The 18,464-nt window shown below is 54.9% G+C and overlaps 1 protein-coding gene across 2 annotated transcripts in view; it reads left to right on the top strand.

The window, feature by feature from the left end:
• Window positions 1-18,464, top strand: part of TLN1 (talin 1) — a 31,347-nt gene that overhangs the window by 5,074 nt on the left and 7,809 nt on the right. Inside the window, exons 2-41 of one of the 2 annotated variants that reach the window (XM_037036203.1) lie at window positions 1,284-1,446; window positions 1,664-1,761; window positions 2,007-2,136; window positions 2,227-2,379; window positions 2,650-2,792; window positions 2,895-3,022; window positions 3,727-3,787; window positions 4,437-4,541; window positions 4,894-5,049; window positions 5,799-5,900; window positions 6,055-6,131; window positions 6,366-6,546; window positions 6,718-6,831; window positions 6,942-7,050; window positions 7,273-7,481; window positions 7,644-7,742; window positions 8,147-8,197; window positions 8,742-8,909; window positions 9,099-9,393; window positions 9,900-10,066; window positions 10,913-11,041; window positions 11,222-11,338; window positions 11,438-11,551; window positions 11,754-11,888; window positions 12,043-12,171; window positions 12,623-12,725; window positions 12,860-13,068; window positions 13,448-13,567; window positions 13,768-13,965; window positions 14,152-14,291; window positions 14,476-14,569; window positions 14,649-14,738; window positions 14,853-14,975; window positions 16,042-16,185; window positions 16,688-16,849; window positions 17,082-17,222; window positions 17,318-17,499; window positions 17,697-17,829; window positions 18,026-18,127; window positions 18,220-18,390. In XM_037036203.1, coding sequence (XP_036892098.1) covers window positions 1,317-1,446; window positions 1,664-1,761; window positions 2,007-2,136; window positions 2,227-2,379; window positions 2,650-2,792; window positions 2,895-3,022; window positions 3,727-3,787; window positions 4,437-4,541; window positions 4,894-5,049; window positions 5,799-5,900; window positions 6,055-6,131; window positions 6,366-6,546; window positions 6,718-6,831; window positions 6,942-7,050; window positions 7,273-7,481; window positions 7,644-7,742; window positions 8,147-8,197; window positions 8,742-8,909; window positions 9,099-9,393; window positions 9,900-10,066; window positions 10,913-11,041; window positions 11,222-11,338; window positions 11,438-11,551; window positions 11,754-11,888; window positions 12,043-12,171; window positions 12,623-12,725; window positions 12,860-13,068; window positions 13,448-13,567; window positions 13,768-13,965; window positions 14,152-14,291; window positions 14,476-14,569; window positions 14,649-14,738; window positions 14,853-14,975; window positions 16,042-16,185; window positions 16,688-16,849; window positions 17,082-17,222; window positions 17,318-17,499; window positions 17,697-17,829; window positions 18,026-18,127; window positions 18,220-18,390 — 5,412 coding nt within the window. In that variant the 5' untranslated portion in view covers window positions 1,284-1,316. The remainder of the gene's footprint in view (window positions 1-1,283; window positions 1,447-1,663; window positions 1,762-2,006; window positions 2,137-2,226; window positions 2,380-2,649; window positions 2,793-2,894; window positions 3,023-3,726; window positions 3,788-4,436; window positions 4,542-4,893; window positions 5,050-5,798; window positions 5,901-6,054; window positions 6,132-6,365; window positions 6,547-6,717; window positions 6,832-6,941; window positions 7,051-7,272; window positions 7,482-7,643; window positions 7,743-8,146; window positions 8,198-8,741; window positions 8,910-9,098; window positions 9,394-9,899; window positions 10,067-10,912; window positions 11,042-11,221; window positions 11,339-11,437; window positions 11,552-11,753; window positions 11,889-12,042; window positions 12,172-12,622; window positions 12,726-12,859; window positions 13,069-13,447; window positions 13,568-13,767; window positions 13,966-14,151; window positions 14,292-14,475; window positions 14,570-14,648; window positions 14,739-14,852; window positions 14,976-16,041; window positions 16,186-16,687; window positions 16,850-17,081; window positions 17,223-17,317; window positions 17,500-17,696; window positions 17,830-18,025; window positions 18,128-18,219; window positions 18,391-18,464) is intronic. The other variant, XM_037036204.1, reaches the window with a different exon arrangement.

Here is an 18,464-nt window from a genome sequence, read left to right as displayed (position 1 = left end):
CCTTCGCAACTTCCCTGGTTCTCAACTGTCTTCTGTATGCCAGCACTTCTGCTTCCAACCTCCCCCCAGTCCTGCTTTTCTCCTTGGCGCTAGCAGTTTGCCTGGTGGGGAATGGGCCTCCTGAATGTGCTCACTCTCTTAGTTAAGAAGCACCAATCCCCTTACAGAGCTGGGTCACATCATCAGCTGCCAGGCAGACTTGTCCTCTTTTGCGCTGTGAGCCACCTGCCACTTCCAGTGGCTCCTCCAGCCCAGTAAGAGGTGGTGCCAGGAGGGCAGGGGAGGGCAGGTTAGGACTAGTATCCTGTGTGCGGCTCTAAAAATACCAGCACAGGAGGCAGCTGAGGTGGAAGGCAGAGTCTGAGAAGGACTCACTGAAGAGGAGCAAGTGTAGGAGGAGTTGGGAGTATCTGATTACTTAGGAGCAGACTGAGTTAGGAGGACCAGGCTCTTTCTCAGACCTGCCTTGAAACTACCCGCCCCTCATGCCCCATCTTCCCCAGGGTCTGACTCCCCTTCTACAAAATGGAAGAGTTGACTAGATAATTTCTGAGATCTCTCTGGATTAGAGGGTCACAATTCTAGTTTGACTGCCAGGGAAGGCAGATGTGGGGCCCAAGCCCCTTGGGGAGGCCCCCAGCCTCTCAGGTTAGAGGAAAGTTGGGGCAGGAGCAGGCCCGGATAGCTTGCACAGCCAGGGTTTGGTTTCCCTGCTAGACCAGCTAGTTAGTGTTTGCAGGCTTCAAAGCCCTTGGGAATTGTCTAATGACAATTTTGTAGAGAAGGAAGCTGAAGCTGTGAGAGGGAAGGTCAAGTGGTGGGTCAGGACAGAGCTCTGAAACTCGCAGGCAGGGAAAAACCAGCAGGATTTAGTCGGGGACAGAGAGAAAGACTGAACCAGGAAAAGATAAAAACAAGGCAGAGTCTGGGCTGGAAAAGGAGCAGGGGCAAGAGAAGAGACAGTTGGAAGAAAGAAAGAAGGGAGGCACAGATTCCAGTGCTGAGGACAGGGCACTGTCCCCAGGTGACATTGAATTTCAGACCTGCTCTTGCACGCCGGCCTCTCCTTCATATGTCTTAGATGGTTAGGACTGGTCCTTTCAATGTAGCCAATCTTTCACTCTTCAAAATTATTAAATCAAGCAAAAATGACTTCATTACTGTCTGCTTTGGGGAGTCCCTTTCAAAAGCGCCCCTCCCTGGGGCTCCCTGTGGGGGGCTCCCTGTGGGGGACTCCCTGCCCTCCAGCGCAGGTGTGCTAATGCCCTGATGCCGCGGGCCAGGTGGAGCCAGGCTGGAGAGCAGAAGCTGCCACCATGGTTGCACTTTCACTGAAGATCAGCATTGGGAATGTGGTGAAGACGATGCAGTTTGAGCCGTCCACCATGGTGTATGACGCTTGTCGCATCATCCGTGAACGTATCCCAGAGGCCCCAGCTGGCTCTCGTGAGTCTGATTACCCATGTGGCCGGGGCGGGAGCCTCCAATTCCTTCTGTTAGGGATGAGCCTGTTGTCCCCCAAGGCTGCTCATACCTCAGGTCTGTTGGTTCCCGCCCTCCCCTTTCTGCCCAGAGTCACTGGGGAAATAGTTAAGGGCAGTGGTGCAGCCATCCAGTCATGTGGGGTCCTCACAAGTCTGAGCTGATCTGTCCTCTCCTTTAGCCAGCGACTTTGGGCTGTTTCTGTCAGATGATGACCCCAAAAAGGGCATATGGCTGGAGGCTGGGAAAGCTCTGGATTACTACATGCTCCGAAATGGGGTGAGTGTCACTTCACCAAGGACCACCGACATTCTCTTTCGATAACTTCCAGGTTCCACCTCCTATTTTTAGTACCCGCATCTGTTGTCCCGACCCCTCCTGTGCTTTCTATTCCAGGCAGTCATAATAGTCTGCCTTTGAGCGAGCCATTGCAGTCTTTTAGTAATCTCCTTTCCCTGCTCTGGCCCCGTTAAAAGGAAGTATAGCTTAAAGTGGGCCCCCACTTCCTATTCCTGCCCCAACAGGACACCATGGAGTACAGGAAGAAACAGAGACCCCTGAAGATCCGCATGCTAGACGGAACTGTGAAGACCATCATGGTGGATGACTCTAAGACTGTCACCGACATGCTTATGACTATCTGTGCCCGCATTGGTAAGGGGTCTCGGCGCGGCTGAGGGCTCAGGCAGGGAGGCCCCGGCTCTGGCAGAAGATGCTGGTACCAATCCCTCCCCCTACCCCCAGGTATCACCAACCATGATGAATATTCTCTGGTCCGAGAGCTGATGGAAGAGAAAAAGGAGGAGGTGACGGGCACCTTACGAAAAGACAAGACCCTGCTGCGAGACGAAAAGAAGATGGAGAAACTAAAGCAGAAATTGCACACTGATGACGAGTGTAAGCAGAAGTGGAAAAAAGAGGGCACTGGAAATGGTCAGGGAGGCAGGGGGCAGCCATTTTCTCATTATTTCCTGAATACCTGCTTTTGTAAGGCACTGTTTTAGACACTGGGGGTGCATCAGTAATAAAACAAAGTCCTACACTCATATAATTTAACCTAGTAGTGAGAGAAGGTAGGAAATGAAGAAATGAACAAATGAAAAGCCAGAAACCAGGCAGCACAGGAGCCGTGGAGGCTCGGAACTGAGCAGACTCTCTGTGTCCCAGTGAACTGGCTAGATCATGGCCGCACCCTGAGGGAACAGGGCGTGGAGGAGAACGAGACGCTTCTGCTGCGGAGGAAGTTCTTCTACTCAGACCAGAACGTGGACTCCCGGGACCCTGTGCAGCTGAACCTTCTCTATGTGCAGGTGTGCAGAGGCCTTGCCTGGGGTCGTGGAGGTAGGAAGAGGGCACGGTGAGCGGCATCGCTTTGCCAACACACATTTGCCTCCTTTCCCTGTGTTCTCCAGGCACGAGACGATATCCTGAATGGCTCCCACCCCGTCTCCTTTGACAAGGCCTGTGACTTCGCTGGCTTCCAGTGTCAGATCCAGTTTGGGTCCCACAATGAGCAGAAGCACAAGGCTGGCTTCCTCGAGTGAGTGACTCACAGCTCACAGCCCCTCCAGGCCCAGGACTGCCTGCCTTTGTGATCCCAGCAGTCCTTTCTCCACCCCAGGCCTTCTCACCTCCTTTCCCTTCCTGAGGCACCAGGGTTTGACTCACACGGGTACCTTTTTAGCTTCCATCAGCCATTTATCCCCCTACCGGCCCCATGTGGGATATAAAATAGTTCAAAGCTCTGCCCCTGCTACCTGCATCTGAAGCAAGCGTATAATGTTTTTGAGATTCTCTGAAGAATTTTACTGCAGTAGCCAGAGGGAAATAGCGTACATTTTTACCCAGTGGGAGCATTAGATTTAGGAAGTCTCAAGTCTTAATCCCCTGGTATTTCTCGGAACATAGAGTTCGGCGTGGCTTTCTCCGCTTCCCACAGTCACAGTCATCCTTCTAGTGAGCTTTCACTGCTCCTGGTTCCCTGAAGTCATGCTCCCGACCCTCTTCCCCTCAGGGACCGAGCCTCCAACTCCAGCTCCCTCAGTCCCCTTCCCTGTAGTGAGAGACACAGGCTGCATTCACGAGCTAGTGCCATCACCTCTATTTCAGGGACAATTCAGACCCTGTTCCCTCAGAGTCTCCCTTCTCCCCGAAGATAACACTGTGCTAGACATTTCCTCGCCCCCAGGCCCGTGTGCCCCTGCTGCTGTGTACTCCACGCTGACCCTCCCTTTTCTGGTGCAGCCTGAAGGACTTCCTGCCCAAGGAGTACGTGAAGCAGAAGGGAGAGCGGAAGATCTTCCAGGTGAATTGGGGCAGGGGGAGTGTCCGGGATGACCTGGGGGCTGTGCTGATTAATCCTCCTGACTAGACGGACCCCGCCCCTTCCTGCCTGCCTCCACTTTGCCTCCGCTTGGTTTCCACCCGCCAAGCTGTTCTCCCACCTCCTGTGCCAAGAAAGTGGAAGACCTGGGCTTCTAGTCACAGCTCCATCGCCGCGTTTGCCATGGGATTCAGTATTGTTTTCTTTCACTGACCTCTAACACCGAGTAACAGCACCTGCCCTGCCTCTGGTTGATAGGAGATTAAAATGAGATAGTATATCTGGAGTTACGGTGAAAAATATGTCTGTACAAATGTAAGGTGTTATTCCCACTCTGGATATGGATATTCAGCCCAAAAGGCTTTCTATTTGACCTTGTACTTCCCAGCTGTCCATTCACGTTTCCAGAATGTCTGAAGTCCCTTAACGGTATCCCTTGAACCTTTGCTTTCGCAGAGCCTTCATCAGCCCCCAGCTCCTCACCCTCTCGTTTCTCATACCCTGCACTGCCTAACTTTTCCTGTGTCCCCATAATGCTTTTCAGTTATAGTTAACATCCCACCCAAACTCCTTGTCTCTGATATTATCCTCCCCATATTTTACTAAATCTGTCCTCATTTCATGCTCTAAGGCACACAAGAATTGTGGGCAGATGAGTGAGATTGAGGCCAAGGTACGATACGTGAAGCTAGCCCGTTCTCTCAAAACATATGGAGTCTCCTTCTTCCTGGTTAAGGTGCGTTACAGACCCTTCTTACTGCCCTTATTTCCACTTCTACTCTTTCCTATCTGAAAGGCTAGCCCTGGCCTCTGTCACATTTCCTAGCATTCCCTGAGAGTGCACTTCTCTGCCTTGTGAAAAGTTGCAAGTTGCCCATTGTCAGTTCACCACCACTTCCCTCCCTACTCTGTCCTTTCCCCCCTTCCCTTTCCCTGGAGTAGCTGTGTCATGGGCCCACCATGGACACCCTTGTTTAGTGAGTGCCCCTGCCCACCTCAGCACCCCCTTGTGGTCTTGATCTGCTTTGACCATTTACTTCTCATTTGACCTCTGACCTATAACACCAGTGCTAACTTCTGCCTCACAGGAAAAGATGAAAGGAAAGAACAAGCTGGTGCCCAGGCTGCTGGGCATCACTAAAGAGTGTGTGATGCGAGTGGATGAGAAGACCAAAGAGGTGATCCAGGAATGGAACCTCACCAACATCAAACGCTGGGCTGCCTCTCCCAAGAGCTTCACCCTGGTGAGCCTGGGGCCTCAGAGGGAAAGTGCTTGGAATTGTTGGAGAAGGGGCAGCCGCAGAGGTCTCTGCACCTCCCTCGGGCAGGTGCACAATGGGACTCCAGAAAACAGGGAGAACTTTGGAACTGTTGCAGGGTCATGGAGGTTAGAGTGGAGGAGAATCCTGGAGACCTGAGTAATGCTTAAGTGAAACTTTTTCTTTAAAATCAACAGAACAAAACTGTAAACATTAAGCTGAGGTCACAGGAAACTTGAGGAGAGGGAGGAAAAAGGTAACAGGAAAACATGCCTCCCCTGTTTCAGCAGCAACTACACCCTATAGTTGTCCCCTCTGGCTGTATGTTTTGGTGTTGTGCATTAAAGCCGATACCAACTTGGTGAAGTGCCCCAAAGACAGAAATTAGTAAATGCTGGTTTTCCCTTTTCAATACTGGTGCCAACCTTCGAGCGTGGCCATTGAATGGAAAATGTTAGTGTCCTCCTAATTTTATTACCCTGTAAAGAGATTTCCCAAATGGCATGTGTAGTATAAAGACCACTCCTCAGAAATAAAATATTTCTCTCCAAGGAGGGAAATACAGAAATAGGAGATGGATAAAAATAGAGGAACAGGATGAGGTGGGTGTGCCCTAGAGGGCTGTTGGCATGGGAAGAAACCCTCATCATCTCAACCTTGGGACTCCCATTGTGCTCTTTTCCATCCTGCATAGATTTAAGCTTTTCCTCTAAGCTGCCATCTTGTCACCCTAGGACTTTGGGGACTACCAAGACGGCTACTACTCAGTTCAGACAACAGAGGGCGAGCAGATCGCTCAGCTCATTGCCGGGTACATCGATATCATCCTTAAGAAGGTGAACACTGCCTACACCCCTGCCCGCTCTCTCTTTCCTCCCCTGCTCCCCAAGCTAGTCCTTCAGAAATGGGGACCCAGGTCCTGGAAAACAGCTGATCGGGGAAAGAAGAGGCTGCCTTTCCCTCACTCTTGTTCTTTTTTCCTTTCTACAGAAAAAAAGCAAAGACCACTTTGGGCTGGAAGGAGACGAGGAGTCTACTATGCTAGAGGATTCGGTGTCCCCCAAAAAGTACGAAGGGAACAGGGCTGATCTCACCATTCAGGGGCGGGGAAAGCGAGCCTTGCCTCCAAAGACTGTTGGGAGGTGCGGAACCCTCAGAATGGTTCTCCAACGAGTCGAAGGCTGTAATGAGACCTCAGACCCTCTCCCCACAAGACCCTAGGACCTGCGAAGGTGGAAGAGCTGGTAGGAGGGGGTGAGAGGAAGAAGACCAGGGTGCTCCTCAGTGTGTCCCCTCTCTAGGTCGACAGTCCTTCAGCAGCAGTATAACCGGGTGGGGAAAGTGGAGCATGGCTCGGTGGCCCTGCCTGCCATCATGCGCTCCGGAGCCTCTGGTCCTGAGAATTTCCAGATGGGCAGCATGCCACCTGCCCAGCAACAGATCACCAGTGGCCAGATGCACCGAGGACACATGCCTCCATTGGTAAGAGTGCCCCCACTGCCACCACGGGGGAGGCCTCCTCTCCCCTCGGTTGGGCCTGGCCAAAAGTTAGGCAGGCTTTTCCCCGTCCCTGTTTTTTCTCCCCTCCCCAGCTTCAGGTTCTCCTTTACCTTCTCTTTCCTCCAAATGTTCCCTCTTCCTCCTCTCCTGTAGACTTCAGCCCAGCAGGCACTCACTGGGACCATCAACTCCAGCATGCAGGCTGTGCAGGCGGCTCAGGCCACACTGGATGACTTTGACACTCTGCCCCCTCTGGGCCAGGATGCTGTGAGTGTGGGACGGAGGAGAGGGCAGCGGTGCTGCAGCCGGGACTCCACGGAGCACCTTTGGGGTTCCCCAGAACAGCAGACCTTGAGGTTTGTTTCTCCTTCTTTCAGGCCTCTAAGGCCTGGCGGAAGAACAAGATGGATGAATCGAAGCATGAGATCCACTCCCAGGTAGATGCCATCACAGCTGGGACTGCCTCCGTGGTGAACCTGACGGCAGGTGGGCTGGACGCCGAGGTCACATGTGTGGTGGGATCGAGGGAGGGCAAGCATGTGCAGACGCAAGTGTGACTGGCTTGGACTTCCACTTGACTCATGGAAGGGACTGTGTGTGTTTCTCAGGGTGTGTGTGTGACTAACTGCCCGTGATTGTCCTCTTCCCAGTCTGTCGTCTAGTCTGCCCCGTGCCTCACACACACTCCTCTCCTCCTCCTCCCCTCAGGGGACCCTGCAGAGACAGACTACACCGCAGTGGGCTGTGCAGTCACCACCATCTCCTCCAACCTGACGGAGATGTCCCGTGGCGTGAAGCTGCTTGCTGCCCTGCTGGAGGATGAAGGCGGCAGTGGCCGTCCCCTGCTGCAGGCAGCGAAGGGCCTGGCGGGGGCAGTGTCCGAACTGCTGCGCAGTGCCCAGCCCGCCAGTGCTGAGGTCAGGGGCCACGGGGATGGCACTAGGGAGGACAGAGGGTTCGAGCCCAAGGAAAGGGGGGCAGTCCCAGCCACCAGATGAAGTGTGGGACCCATGGGCATAGGACCCTCGGGCTTGTGGGCAGGGACTGGGCAGCTTCTGACTGGTGTTCGCCCTCCACAGCCCCGTCAGAACCTGCTGCAAGCAGCTGGGAACGTGGGCCAGGCCAGTGGGGAGCTGTTGCAGCAAATTGGGGAGAGTGATACTGACCCCCACTTCCAGGTTGGTGACTTACCCAACCCCCAGAACCCCAGCTTTTAGGAGGTGACTTCTGATCCTGCATCTAGCTCCTAGTCCTACTATGAATTGACCATTCCCAGCCTACTGAAGCTGTTTCCAAGAATGATACTGGGAACCTCCACTTCATTTTTAGGGGATAAAAATCCAGAACCTCTGATTCCAAACTTAACCTACTAGTTCACTCTTGGCCCTAATTAATATGTTTTAGCCGCCTGTCATTGTTTCCCTGTCTTTCCCATACGTTGCCCTGGCCCTCACTGGAGGACATCTTAAACCGCCTCCAATCCTTTAAATCTCACCACCCCTGGGGCAGTGTTCCTCTAGCTCCCCCTCCCCACCCCAAACCACTTTCCTCACTGACTCGTCATCCTGGATTTCCCATGCAGATATGTGCACCCAGAGGGTCTGGGGTTCCATCTCACCCCGATCCCCCCACGGTAACGGCCTCTGGCCTGGGCCTTCCCAGCTTTGTCCTCTGAGCCGCATACACTCGTTTCTGCACCTCTCCCCTGGCCTCCTGGGGGAGCAGAACAGAATGGGAGATGGGGGGGGGGGCTCAGGAGATGGGATCAGGGAGGGCAGTGCAGGGGCTCGTTCCCCAGACTCCAGGGTAACTGGTCCCAACCAAGATTGAGAGGAAATGGAGAAAAGAAGCTGGAGATGGGAGGGGCCCCCCAAGGACCCCCTCTCTCCACCTCACTGTAACAGCGCTGCCCTTCCCTCCCATGGCCGACCGAGTGTATCCGCCTCGCACACTTCCCCCTTTGGTGTAGGCTCTTTCTCTCGGTGTGGGTCTGTTCTGTGGTGGTGTTCTGTCCTTCCGGGCGCTCAAGGCAGGGGTTTGGGGTAGTTCTGGTTGCTTCTGCATACCCTGTCCTGTGATTGGAATCAGTGGGAATAATGAACCAGCTTACGCCTCTGAGAAGGGTCCAGGGATCCCAAGCCTGGTCTCAGGTCATGCTGACTGCTGCTTTCTCACAGGAGGTGCTCATGCAACTAGCCAAGGCTGTGGCAAGTGCTGCGGCTGCCCTGGTCCTCAAGGCCAAGAGTGTGGCCCAGCGGACGGAGGACTCGGGGCTTCAGACCCAGGTTATCGCTGCAGCAACACAGTGTGCCCTGTCCACCTCCCAGCTCGTGGCCTGTACCAAGGTGAGTCCCAAAGGTGCTTCTAGCCTGTGCTAAGGGGTGATGCTACCACCTGCACAGGAGCCTCTCCTTCTATCTCGGTGGCTCCTCTGGTCGCATTCCCTAACCCAGTGACTGCCATGAATGCCAGCGACATCTCACCTCCTGACTCCTTTCCCTCGCCTACATCTCTGACACTCAGTTTGCCCACAGGTGGTGGCACCTACAATCAGCTCACCTGTCTGCCAGGAGCAGCTAGTGGAGGCCGGACGACTCGTAGCCAAAGCTGTGGAGGGCTGTGTGTCCGCCTCCCAGGCAGCGACAGAGGATGGGCAGCTCTTGCGGGGGGTGGGAGCTGCAGCCACAGCTGTCACGCAGGCCCTGAATGAGCTGCTGCAGCACGTGCGGGCCCACGCCACCGGGGCTGGGCCTGCTGGCCGTTACGACCAGGCCACCGACACCATCCTTACAGTCACCGAGAACATCTTCAGCTCCATGGGTGATGCTGGTAAGGACTCCACCACTGGGAAGGCACAGAACCCCAGTGAGGCTCCCCGAGCCCATTGAACATTTCCGTGCAGACCTGCCCCTCCCTCTAAGGACTCAGCAGAGGAGACTGGGTCCCCCATGTGTAACATAGGAATATACCCTGCTCTGCCTTCTGTGGCACATTGGAAGAATATATCAGTGTATGAAAATACTGGTGGGAAGTGGCCTTAGTAGGAGATAACCATCCCCACTCCATCCTATCACCCCCAAAAGCCTTTACAAAACGAGTCTCACCCTCTCAAGACTTTGCTGAAAATACCTGTCAAAGCCCACCAGGAAATCTGTTTCTCTCCAAGATCCTAAACCTAGGAAATAATAACTCCAAGAAAGTCACGCGAGGATTTTCTCCTGGTCTCTCCACTGTCACAAAGAGCCTCACCTCTGCCTTGTCTGTACCACTTCCCACATCCCTGGCATCTGTCGGTGACTCTGGCTTCCTCACCTGATTGTGCCCTGTCCCCTCAGGTGAGATGGTGCGACAGGCCCGCATCCTGGCCCAAGCCACCTCTGACCTGGTCAACGCCATCAAGGCTGACGCCGAAGGGGAGAGCGACCTGGAGAACTCCCGCAAGCTGTTGAGCGCTGCCAAGATCCTGGCTGATGCCACGGCCAAGATGGTGGAGGCCGCCAAGGTACAGAGACTTTTGTGCAGACTCCCAGACTGGGCCCTGATGGGAAGTAGACCAGCTCAGATGGTCCCCCTCCGGTGGGGGAGATGTGGGTAAAGCAGAAAATACGACAACAAATATGGGAGCACTTAGGAAGTAAATGTGTCCCTAAGTTAGACAGTGGACAGTGGACCGTGGCCCAGGCTTCCAGCCAGTATGATTCCCGGAGTCCTCACTGACTGGCAGCCGCACTCTTTTTCTTCCTCTAAGTCCAAGGTCTGCTGTTCTTTCTTTTCCCCACTTTTCGTATGACCACCAGCCTGGGGTCCCTCTGCTTCCTGGTCTCTCCTGTGAATGCACCTGGGCCTTCAGTCCCAGGCCTCCACCGCTAGTCCTTCAGAGACAGGGCAGCGGGACACAGGGACAGGGTGCAGAGGACCATCAGAAGAAACCAAAAACTCCCAGGTCCCCTGGACCCTGGGGTATTTTTGTTTGCAGGAGCAGTCAGGTCCCCTGCTTTGTGGTGTCCCTGAAATCCCTGCTCTAAACTGTGTCCTCCTTGTTCCAGAGAGTCCAGTTCACCCCCGTTTGCCAGTGGTATTTTGTGGGGAGCTGGGGGAGAAACATGGCCCCTTCCCCAAAGAGGACAATAAACCGACCCACCTAAAGAAGGGATTTTAGCATCCCAAAGGGGACCCAGGGTCCACCCACAGTTTCCCATTCACCTGCCTGAGGTGCCTGTGTCATCATTGCCTGTCAGTGGGGATATTAGAGGTGACTCTGGGAGACAGGCTGAGTCTGGACAGGTCGGAGCAGAGCTTATGGAGGATCCGCAGGGGTGCCGGGCATGACTGTCTCCCCACCTCTCAGGGAGCAGCGGCCCACCCTGACAGCGAAGAACAGCAGCAGCGGCTGCGGGAGGCAGCCGAGGGCCTGCGCATGGCAACTAACGTGGCCGCGCAGAACGCCATCAAGAAAAAGCTGGTGCAGCGCCTGGAGGTGAGGCTGGGGGACAAACCAGGAGCAAGAGAGTGTGGGTGCTGTCGGGGGACTGAAACTCGGAGGGGCGTGTGGAGAAAGGGTCCCTTACTATTTCCTTGGAGGATGGCATGGGCAGGGTCAGCCAGGGACTGGGTTTGGGAATGCCCAGGGCTTGTCCTGACTACTCTGTCCTCACAGCATGCGGCCAAGCAGGCTGCAGCCTCCGCTACGCAGACCATCGCCGCAGCACAACATGCAGCCTCCACCCCCAAGGTCTCTGCTGGCCCCCAGCCCCTGCTGGTGCAGAGCTGCAAGGTGTGACTCCAGGAAGTGTGTGGGAGGAAGCGTGGGAGGAGAGGGACTTCCCCCCCAGCCAGTATTGGGGAGTGACTCTCACAACATTTTCATTTACAGGCTGTGGCAGAGCAGATTCCACTGCTGGTGCAGGGCGTTCGAGGCAGCCAAGCTCAGCCAGATAGTCCCAGTGCCCAGCTAGCCCTCATTGCTGCCAGTCAGAGCTTCCTTCAGGCAAGACACACTTACCCACCTCTCAGACCATACTTGTCCTGCCCTCCCAAGTCCCCTCGAGCTCCCAGCATGTGAATCTCTGCCCAAAGCCTCTGTCCCAGTCCTGAGCCCCACTGCTCACCGTGTCCTGGCTGGCATTAGTTCCTGTATGAAGCCCAGAGTGAGGATGACACCTTTCATCCGCCTGCCTATTCCCCAACAGCCAGGTGGGAAGATGGTGGCAGCTGCGAAGGCCTCAGTGCCCACGATTCAGGACCAGGCTTCAGCCATGCAGCTGAGTCAGTGTGCTAAAAACCTTGGCACCGCATTGGCCGAGCTGCGCACTGCTGCCCAGAAGGTATGGGAACTGCCTTTCTTTTTGCAAGATGAGGGTGGAGTCCTGGGATAATAGGGAGTCTGCAGAATAACCTGAAACAGGCTAATGCCCTAACCTGAGGCATCAGTAGGACGCAGCAGTGCCTCCTACACCCCAAATTCCCAAATCACCGTAGGCTCAGGAAGCATGTGGGCCTCTGGAGATGGATTCTGCCCTGAGTGTGGTGCAGAACCTAGAGAGAGACCTGCAGGAGGTGAAGGCCGCAGCTCGAGATGGCAAGCTTAAACCCTTACCTGGGGAGACAGTAAGTATTAAGACCTCATTTTTTTTTTTTTTTTTAATCCTCACCTCAGGACATGCTTACTGATTGTAGAGATAGGGGAAGGGAGGGAGAAAGGCTGGTGGGGGGTGGGGGAGGGAAACATCCATGTGAAAGAGGGAGAGAAAAACATCCATCGATTGGTTGCCTTTTATACTTGACCAGAGACCCAACTCACAACCTAAGTATGTGCCCTGACTGGGACTTGAACCCATGATCTTGTTTATAGAATGGTGCGCCAGCCAACTGAGCCACTCCAGCCAGGGCAAGACCTCATTCTTACTTAAACCCTGCAGTCTTTCTTCCCACCTATGCCCCAGAGCTGCCCAAAACCTCATTTAAAACTGCCAGTGGTCCCCAAGCAGCTTCTAAAGTTCCCTTTTCCCAGTTTCTCCTGTGCTTGAGCCCTGCCCTGAGACTCCCCCTGCATCCCCAGATGGAGAAATGTGCCCAGGACCTAGGCAACAGCACCAAAGCAGTGAGCTCCGCCATCGCCCAGCTGCTGGGGGAGGTTGCCCAGGGCAACGAGAATTATGCAGGTATGTGGGTATAGTGAGGTGGATGGGGGAACAGGCGCTGGATAAGGGACAGGGCCTGACAGGAAAGCACTGGGATCAGGGCAACTGGTGACAAAAGTGCCTTTTCCCCCTGCCTTCCTCTCCCGTCTCCCCAGGTATTGCAGCACGGGACGTGGCAGGCGGGCTTCGGTCACTGGCCCAGGCCGCTAGGGGCGTAGCTGCCCTGACGTCAGACCCTGCAGTGCAGGCCATTGTGCTTGACACAGCCAGTGATGTGCTGGACAAGGCCAGCAGCCTCATCGAGGAGGCAAAAAAGGCAACTGGCCACCCAGGGGACCCCGAGAGCCAGCAGCGGCTCGCCCAGGTCAGGTATTGGGGAGGGGCCCCTTCCTCCCTCTCCTCCAGATTCCATCGGAAGGCCCACTCCAGTGGGGGCAAAGCCTCGTCTGCACTGACAGAGGAACAGCTTCTCGGGTCGCTGTCCTCCCTTTGTCCCACCCTTTCTCTCTGTCCCAACGGCACTCTCTCAGACTGTGGCAGAGGCCCAGCCAAACACCAGGTTTGGGGGCATTTGGTCACTGTCACTGGACACCCTAATTTAAGCCTGCTCAGCTACAGCACCCCCATTCCCGTTTCCCTTTCAGGGGCAGTGGAGCAGTGATCTCTCATGCCCTGTGTGTGGAGGAGGGAATCTCCCAAACTGTTTTCCATTTGGGCAATGCTCCATCTCCTTTCTACCTCAGGTGGCTAAAGCAGTGACCCAGGCACTGAACCGCTGTGTCAGCTGCCTACCTGGCCAGCGAGATGTGGATAACGCCCTGAGAGCAGTGGGAGATGCCAGCAAGCGACTCCTCAGTGACTCGGTAGGAGGACTCGGGGTGTGGGGGGAACATAGGAGCTGAAGAATGCCAAGCTTCTCCTTTCATCTTTACACCTCTCCTTGAGCCTCACTTCTCAGATGCATTCCCTTTCATCACTTGCAGGCTCTGGGCCCATGTCCCAGCGCTCCTTTACCAAGTCCTTCCTCATATTCTTGCGTCTGACTTTCTCACTGACCCTGCAGCTTCCCCCCAGCACTGGGACATTTCAAGAAGCTCAGAGCCGGTTGAATGAAGCTGCTGCTGGGCTGAATCAGGCAGCCACAGAACTGGTGCAGGCCTCTCGGGGAACCCCTCAGGACCTGGCCCGAGCCTCAGGTCGATTTGGACAGGACTTCAGCACCTTTCTGGAAGCTGGCGTGGAGATGGCAGGACAGGCTCCGGTATGAAGAGGCACAGGGTCTGGTTCAAGGTTTAGATAGGAGGCACCTTTGTGACCATGGAGCTCTGCTCCTGGTTTCCTCCTCTCCCTAGTCTCTAGCAGTACTTGAGTGTCCGGGACAAAAGATCCCCTTTAGAGACAGGTAGGGAGGGACCAGACAATGTGTTGACTTCCTCACCTTTAACAGAGCCAGGAGGACCGGGCCCAAGTTGTATCCAACTTGAAGGGCATCTCCATGTCTTCAAGCAAACTTCTCCTGGCCGCCAAGGCCCTGTCCACAGACCCGGCTTCCCCCAACCTCAAGAGTCAGCTGGCTGCAGCTGCCCGGTAAGTAGAGGCTGGGAAGCCCAGCCCGGTACCATTGGAGAGACTAGGGAAGGGGCATTTCCTGAGGTGTCCCTGGCTTACAGGTGGTTCCATATAAAGGGAAATAGCTAGAGACTCCCCATGTATTTAGGGCCCGGGAATAATGACCTGTGCGCCCATTCTCTCAACTTCCTGTCCCTCCCAGGGCCGTGACTGACAGCATCAACCAGCTCATCACCATGTGCACCCAGCAGGCGCCAGGCCAGAAGGAATGTGACAATGCCCTGCGAGAACTGGAGGTGAGCACGGCTGAGTTTGAGGAAGGCGTTCTGGGTTTGGGCTGAGGGAGGTGTCTTACGTTGCTCTCCGCCCACACAGACGGTCCGGGAACTCCTGGAGAACCCAGTCCAGCCCATCAATGACATGTCCTACTTTGGCTGCCTGGACAGTGTAATGGAGAACTCGAAGGTGGGTGCAGCCGGGAACCCAGAAGGGCAGAGAGCAGGACGATGGAACTAACCAGCGGCTGCTCCACCCCACCAATGGCAGGGCCTGACCCTCCTGATCCCCTCTGTTCCTTAGGTACTGGGTGAGGCCATGACTGGCATCTCCCAAAACGCCAAGAATGGAAACCTGCCGGAGTTTGGAGAGGCCATTGCCACGGCTTCCAAGGCTCTCTGTGGCTTCACCGAGGCGGCTGCCCAGGTTATTCCCGATAGTTCCTGGAATGCCCCTGCTTTCCCATCTCCACCTCCTCTCAGCCTGACACTCACGTTACGTTTGCAAAGCCAACTACGTGGAAACGGGGGGTTCTTTATTCCCCTGGTGTACAGATACGCGTCAGTAGTCGGGAGCACCCGCAGTTCCATTGCTGTCAGCCCAGACCCTGGCACTTTGGGCCGTGCTTGCACTGTCCGGGCTGTGGGCCTTTTCCAGCCCCGGCTTTCTGGGTGTGGACTAATTCTTTCACGTAATTACTACGTTACTAGGATAGTACCGGTGACTAAATTCCCAGTTCCCTCAGTTACCACTTCACTTTGCTTTTTTCTACATTATAGAATATAAGGCAACTATTAGCTCCGAGAGTATTTTGCTTTAGTACATGAATTTATTTTTTTAATATATGAATTCTTAATATTGGCTTAATACTGAATTTGTCATCTCAGACTCCTTCCCTGAAAGCCTACCATGTAGCTCCCTTAATCTCCCCTCCCTCCCATTGTCCTTCCTGTTCTGTGGGGCTGTATGTGGCTTGACTTATTTCTGGAAGAGCAAAAAGGAAAAAGCAAAGCCATCATGTGGTGAAGTATGAATCAAACTTTATGATGGCCTTTCAATCATAAAAGAAAATTGGCAACCATTACACACATTCCCCTTTCCTCCTTCCAAATCTCCGAAGCTTGGGGGTGTTGTGAATGTTAATTAGCCTAACAGGCTCCATGGTTTTAGAGCCGAGTCTTTAGAAGAGGCTTTGCATGCCTGGGGTAGGGGTGGGAGCTCTCTATAGTGCTGCTGTTGAGACCTTTAACTTAGTTTGTTAATAACTTATTAGAGGTGGTTTAATTGGTTCATAATTAATCATTTTGATAATATTGTTCAATAACTTCTTTAATTTGTTAATACCTAGTTTGTATGGTTCGTTAATGCCTCCACTGTCATAGACCCCTGGTCACTAAACTTACTCCTACTCTCCTTTGTCCTCACTACCACCATTTGATTTCTACCTGAGGGATTGTCTTTATTCCTCACCCCCAAATTTCTCTCTCCCCAGGCTGCGTACCTGGTTGGTGTCTCTGACCCCAACAGCCAAGCAGGACAGCAGGGGCTGGTGGAGCCCACGCAGTTTGCCCGTGCAAACCAGGCAATTCAGATGGCCTGTCAGAGTTTGGGGGAGCCTGGCTGCACCCAGGCCCAGGTAACTCCAGGGCACAGGTACCATGGGCACGTCCGGGGAAGGGTCCCAAACCAGGAGGACTGGCCCTGTGGGGAAGGAGGGAGATGCAGGCTGTGGGGGAGGAGAGGGCGAAAGCCATCTCTCACCTGCCACACACAGCTTCTCTTTGGGTAATTGTCTCTTCTTGTCACATTTCTCATCATTCTTTCAGCTACTCCTGAGTTCATGACTTGCTATAGATGTTTGTTTTGAGCTTACTTCCTACTGACACCATTAGAATGTCTCTGTTAGTGTGTCCGTCTGTCATTCCCACCCCCCACATGCAGGCACACACACACCCTGCTCGTCTTTGGGTCCCTTTGTCTCCCAAATCTTGACTTCTCAGGCAACCCTTTCTTTCCTAGTCAGACTTCCAAAGATACCGCTGTCTGTCCCCCAACCTAACATGGACCCCTCCCCGGGGGGGGGGGGGCCGCCCACCCACCCACCCACCTCATGCCTGTTCACTCGCCTGTCTCTCCAGGTGCTCTCTGCGGCCACCATTGTGGCCAAGCACACCTCCGCACTGTGCAACAGTTGCCGCCTGGCCTCTGCTCGCACCGCCAACCCCACCGCCAAGCGCCAGTTTGTACAGTCCGCCAAGGAGGTGGCCAACAGCACAGCCAATCTTGTCAAGACCATCAAGGTTCCCAGCGTTTGAATCTCAGCCTTTCGCTGACCTGTCTAGTCTTCTCTCCCCTGAGACCTCTCACTATTCCCGGAGACCTTCTAATAAATTCCTTCCCAAACCCGAGCCCTTTCCTATCCGTGCTGGTCATCACCGGCTTGTCCCCACACCCTCAAGCCCAGGAGAGACCTGGGCTCCACCTCCTTTGCCCGCAGTCCATCCTGAGGGCCTCTCTGTCACCCAACGGCAGGCGCTGGATGGGGCCTTCACCGAGGAGAACCGTGCCCAGTGCCAAGCAGCCACAGCTCCGCTGCTGGAGGCGGTGGACAACCTGAGTGCCTTTGCATCCAACCCTGAGTTCGCTAGCATTCCTGCCCAGATCAGCCCTGAGGTGAGGTGGCAAATGCGAAGGGAGGAGTGATGGGCCAACTGCCGCCCCAACTCCTGGGAGCCGTGAGACTCACCTCCCTCTGCCCCTCTCCCCAGGGCCGGGCTGCCATGGAGCCCATTGTGAGCTCTGCCAAGACGATGTTGGAGAGCGCCGGGGGACTGATCCAGACGGCCCGAGCCCTGGCAGTCAATCCCCGGGACCCGCCACGCTGGTCAGTGTTGGCCGGCCACTCCCGCACTGTCTCGGACTCCATTAAGAAGCTTATTACAAGCATGAGGTACTGAGGGGATGTGGAGGACTGGAGTAACGGGGACATACCCTGTGGCAGAATGGAGGGGTGGGCACGTAGGTGCAAACAGATAGGATGGTATGGGAAGACCCTGTTTTCCGAGATTTGGGGGACACAGGATAGATGGGCTGGCTTTGTTCCAAGGGGATAGTCTCAGTGTTGTACAGCCTGTGATGTATCTGCAGGGACAAGGCTCCAGGCCAGCTGGAGTGTGAGGCGGCCATTGCAGCTCTGAACAGCTGTCTACGGGACCTGGACCAGGCCTCCCTCGCTGCGGTCAGCCAGCAGCTTGCTCCCCGTGAGGGAATCTCTCAAGAGGTAAGGGGGAAGGAGGTTAGGTGGAAGGTTGTGTCCTGAGAGGTCAGTCTTGAAGACGGGAATGGGCTTCAGAGGGACTTCTGGAGAACATGCCTAGGGCATTGGTTGATTTGGTGTGGAAGGAAGTGTGGGGTGTCCTATGGGAGTAGAAGGTCTTAATTCCAGGTCACAGGGCTAATGTCCACCTCTTCCTCAGGCTTTGCACACTCAGATGCTCACTGCGGTGCAGGAAATCTCTCATCTTATTGAGCCTCTGGCCAGTGCTGCCCGGGCTGAAGCCTCCCAGCTGGGACACAAGGTACTTGGAGATAAGAGGGGGGTCCTGGGGGTAGGGTGGAAGAGAGTACCTGGCCCAGCTGACCCCCCACCCATTCCATCGCTTCACCTCAGGTGTCTCAGATGGCCCAGTACTTCGAGCCGCTCACCCTGGCTGCAGTGGGCGCTGCCTCCAAGACCCTGAGCCACCCACAGCAGATGGCACTCCTGGACCAGACGAAAACCTTGGCGGAGTCTGCCCTGCAGTTGCTGTACACAGCCAAGGAGGCTGGTGGCAACCCCAAGGTATTGAGGGCTGGGAGGGGGGCTGTTACTAGATAGGGGTGTGAGAAACAGGAACAGGACCCCACACATACACA

This window comes from Sturnira hondurensis, unplaced genomic scaffold, assembly GCF_014824575.4.
Source record: "Sturnira hondurensis isolate 20B ecotype Veracruz unplaced genomic scaffold, ASM1482457v3 Scaffold0022566, whole genome shotgun sequence".
Lineage (NCBI taxonomy): Eukaryota > Metazoa > Chordata > Mammalia > Chiroptera > Phyllostomidae > Sturnira > Sturnira hondurensis.
The sequence above is the reverse complement of the archived record's forward strand: the minus strand, read 5'-3'. Positions and strand labels throughout refer to the sequence as shown.